The sequence below is a fragment of the Notothenia coriiceps genome, unplaced genomic scaffold, assembly GCF_000735185.1.
Source record: "Notothenia coriiceps isolate Sejong01 unplaced genomic scaffold, NC01 NC01_scaffold00021703, whole genome shotgun sequence".
NCBI lineage: Eukaryota > Metazoa > Chordata > Actinopteri > Perciformes > Nototheniidae > Notothenia > Notothenia coriiceps.
In genome coordinates this window covers 1-2,926 of record NW_011354404.1, presented here as the reverse complement: position 1 = coordinate 2,926, position 2,926 = coordinate 1, and the positions used below count along the sequence as shown (strand labels likewise).

The 2,926-nt window shown below is 40.0% G+C and overlaps 1 protein-coding gene across 1 annotated transcript; it reads left to right on the top strand.

The window, feature by feature from the left end:
* Positions 1-864: 864 nt before the first annotated feature.
* Positions 865-2,838, top strand: LOC104953423 (glutamate receptor ionotropic, NMDA 2B-like; the record flags this gene model as incomplete). The annotated part of the gene is made up of 3 exons (XM_010780366.1): positions 865-954; positions 1,201-1,344; positions 2,568-2,838. Coding segments are annotated over exons 1-3 (505 nt in total), but the record flags the coding sequence as incomplete, so codon positions are not given.
* Between the last annotated feature and the right edge of the window lie 88 nt (positions 2,839-2,926).

The window sequence follows — 2,926 nt, the reverse complement described above, 5'->3', positions numbered from 1 at the left end:
GGGTTGCACTTGTGTGAAAGAGACTACACAGTCCGACTCATTCTGACAATTCACCATGTTTAGAAGCATGAATATCCATGAACACAAACACACCGCTGTGCATTGTGTTGACTCAGCCGTGCTCAATAACAAACCTGCAATGTTGTCTAGACCAGCGCTTCTCACCTCCTCCACTTCTTCTGTCCGGTGGCAAGACTTTCATATCAGCGATGAGTATTGTTTCTGACTGTGTCAATGTTTTGGATGGCAGTACATTCTGTATCTCTCATATTCAGATTTGTGATCAGCTCTATCGAAATCAGTCGGATGTCGCAACGTTGCATTTCGAGATAATCATTGGTTTATGTCCAAATGTGTGTTCGATGATTTTGGGGTTTTGGTTTATTCTAGACAAAAGTCTTGGCTTTCTGAATATCATACTTTTATTGCTATTTTCCCACATAAACATGTTTTGGAGGCTTGTAAAGAAAGCCCCCTCTTAAAATAACTATGGCTCGAACGTGTCGGCAAACTTTCAAACGCCTTTTTCTCTCTTGATAACATTCCTTATGTTATTTGAAACATTTTCATGAATATTTTAAAACCATAAGCAATAGGGATATCACTGGAAAGCTAAGAATCTCCTCTTTCCTACGGTGTATGTAACTGTATGACATGATGTGGTACAGGGTCGATGTGACTGATTCTGATAGAGCGGCTCACATTTATCCTCTCCAAGGGACTTAGTTAGTGAATGCTTTATGTACAGCGTGTCCATGTTGCTTCCATTTCTAGTGCATTCCTTAACCTTTATGCTTGATATTAAGAAGGTTACATTGAAATTGCACCGCTCTTACACAGCTGTAATAAAACAAATTAGTGAAAATGATCAATGAGATTAAGGACAGCAGCTTCGAGTCCCAGGAATTTGCTCCAGCCACCCCCGTGTACAAACTCATTAAAGGAGTCATAAAGGCGACTAATGAAAATCATGACCGGTATCATTACAAGCCCACTGGTGTCCTCTCGCGAGCGGGAGAATAAAGGAGGCTAAATTAATGTTCCCACCAATAATGTTAAAAAGCCAGCGCCATCCTTTAAGCAGTGTCTGTTCTACTCTGTGTGTAGAGCCAACTCAATTAAAGTTCAAGCCAATATTGTTACGTAACCATTTAACACTCTGCCTCTTTGTTCCCTTTTGTCATTTTTTTTTTTTTATAGGATGATGACTCCATGTTCTTTCAATTCGGCCCGTCCATCGAGCAGCAGGCCTCGGTCATGCTGAACATCATGAAGGCTTACGACTGGTACATCTTCTCCATCGTCACCACATACTACCCGGGGTACCAGGACTTTGTCACCAAGGTAAAATCACTCGGAAAGACAGCATATAGTCAGGATGTACATGAAGAATCACACAGGACAGGACAGCAAAGAGTTTCTCTGTAAAAGTACATATAGTTATAGAGACAGGTTTGTTAAACCTTCAGCATTCGGTACGACCCCCACAATCAAGCTCTAACAATTTCCAATTAGTCTATGTTAGTGTGATCAGTTTGGTACCTTAAAGTGGACCTATCATGCTATATTTGAATAATATAGTGTAGGACCATACCTATATAAGGAATATTTATACTTTTTATTTTTCAAAATACCAAACAGATCATGCATTTTAGCCATTCCTCATTTCGCTCAATTTAACACTGTCTTTGCATGGGCTGATTCTGTGAGAACAGCACCATCTACAGGCCTGGCATATGTACTACAGCGTCTCCAGCGCTTTCGAACTGCAATGTCCGTGGCTGTCTCCTCCTGATTGGTGGAGTTGGCCCAATAGCCGTAGCGCCACTTCTGTGACGTCATAGAAGTTTTGAAATCCGGACCAGTCTGTATCAGATCCGTTGCAGCCCCTTTTTAAGAGATTTGGGTATGGAGGAAAATAGAGAGGGTTGTGTTTTCTGACACTTGGTGAGTTCCCTGGAACACAGGGGACACATATTCATGTAGAAAATACGTACAAAAGTGCATTTTGCAGGATAGGTCCCCTTTAATATTTGATTCAATTTCTTTTATCAGATTCATAGTTATCCCATGGAAATTGGGTTTTCGTCATAGTTGCTCTACTTTGGAATAAAATCAAATAATAGAAACGGAATAACAAATATTTACATGAACACAATAAGTTCTGTTAAAGTTAAAGTAAGTATATGAAATAAAATAGAGATATTTATATCAAAATAAAAAGTTAATGGAAACATGTGCACATTTTACTACAATATATATATTCTAGATTACAATAAATACAGTGGTGCATTAGTATTACTAAGATATTAATGCTGGCTTGAACAGTTTGAAAGGTAGTTAATACTAAGAGACACAATGCGTTTAAAATTAATTCTAGATTCAAATCAATATCTCTTGACAAAACTTTGAGTGTTGATGTGCAGCATAACAACGTTTTAAACCTCTTGATCTTTTGTGAATCGATTCAAAATCTTACAAGATAAGAAACTCAATTTTTCAACCCTGCATTTTGCATTTAATTAAGTACCAGTCCCTCTCTTCTGATCCATGTCTTCTCCCTGCAGATCCGTAGCACCATCGAGAACAGCTTTGTGGGCTGGGAGCTGGAGGAGGTCATACTGCTCGACATGTCCGTGGATGACGGAGATTCAAAGATCCAGAACCAGCTGAAGAAGCTCCAGAGCCCCGTCATCCTCCTCTACTGCACAAAGGAGGAGGCCAACACCATCTTCGAGGTGTCGCACTCTGTCGGGATCACCGGATACGGCTACACATGGATAGTGCCCTCTCTGGTAGCTGGAGACACTATTGTAGTGCCTGCAGAGTTCCCTACAGGTAGGACATCGCTACTCAAATGCTATTCTTAAAGGTCCCCTATTATACTGTTCTTCATCAATATATTATAGGTCTCAGATATATACAA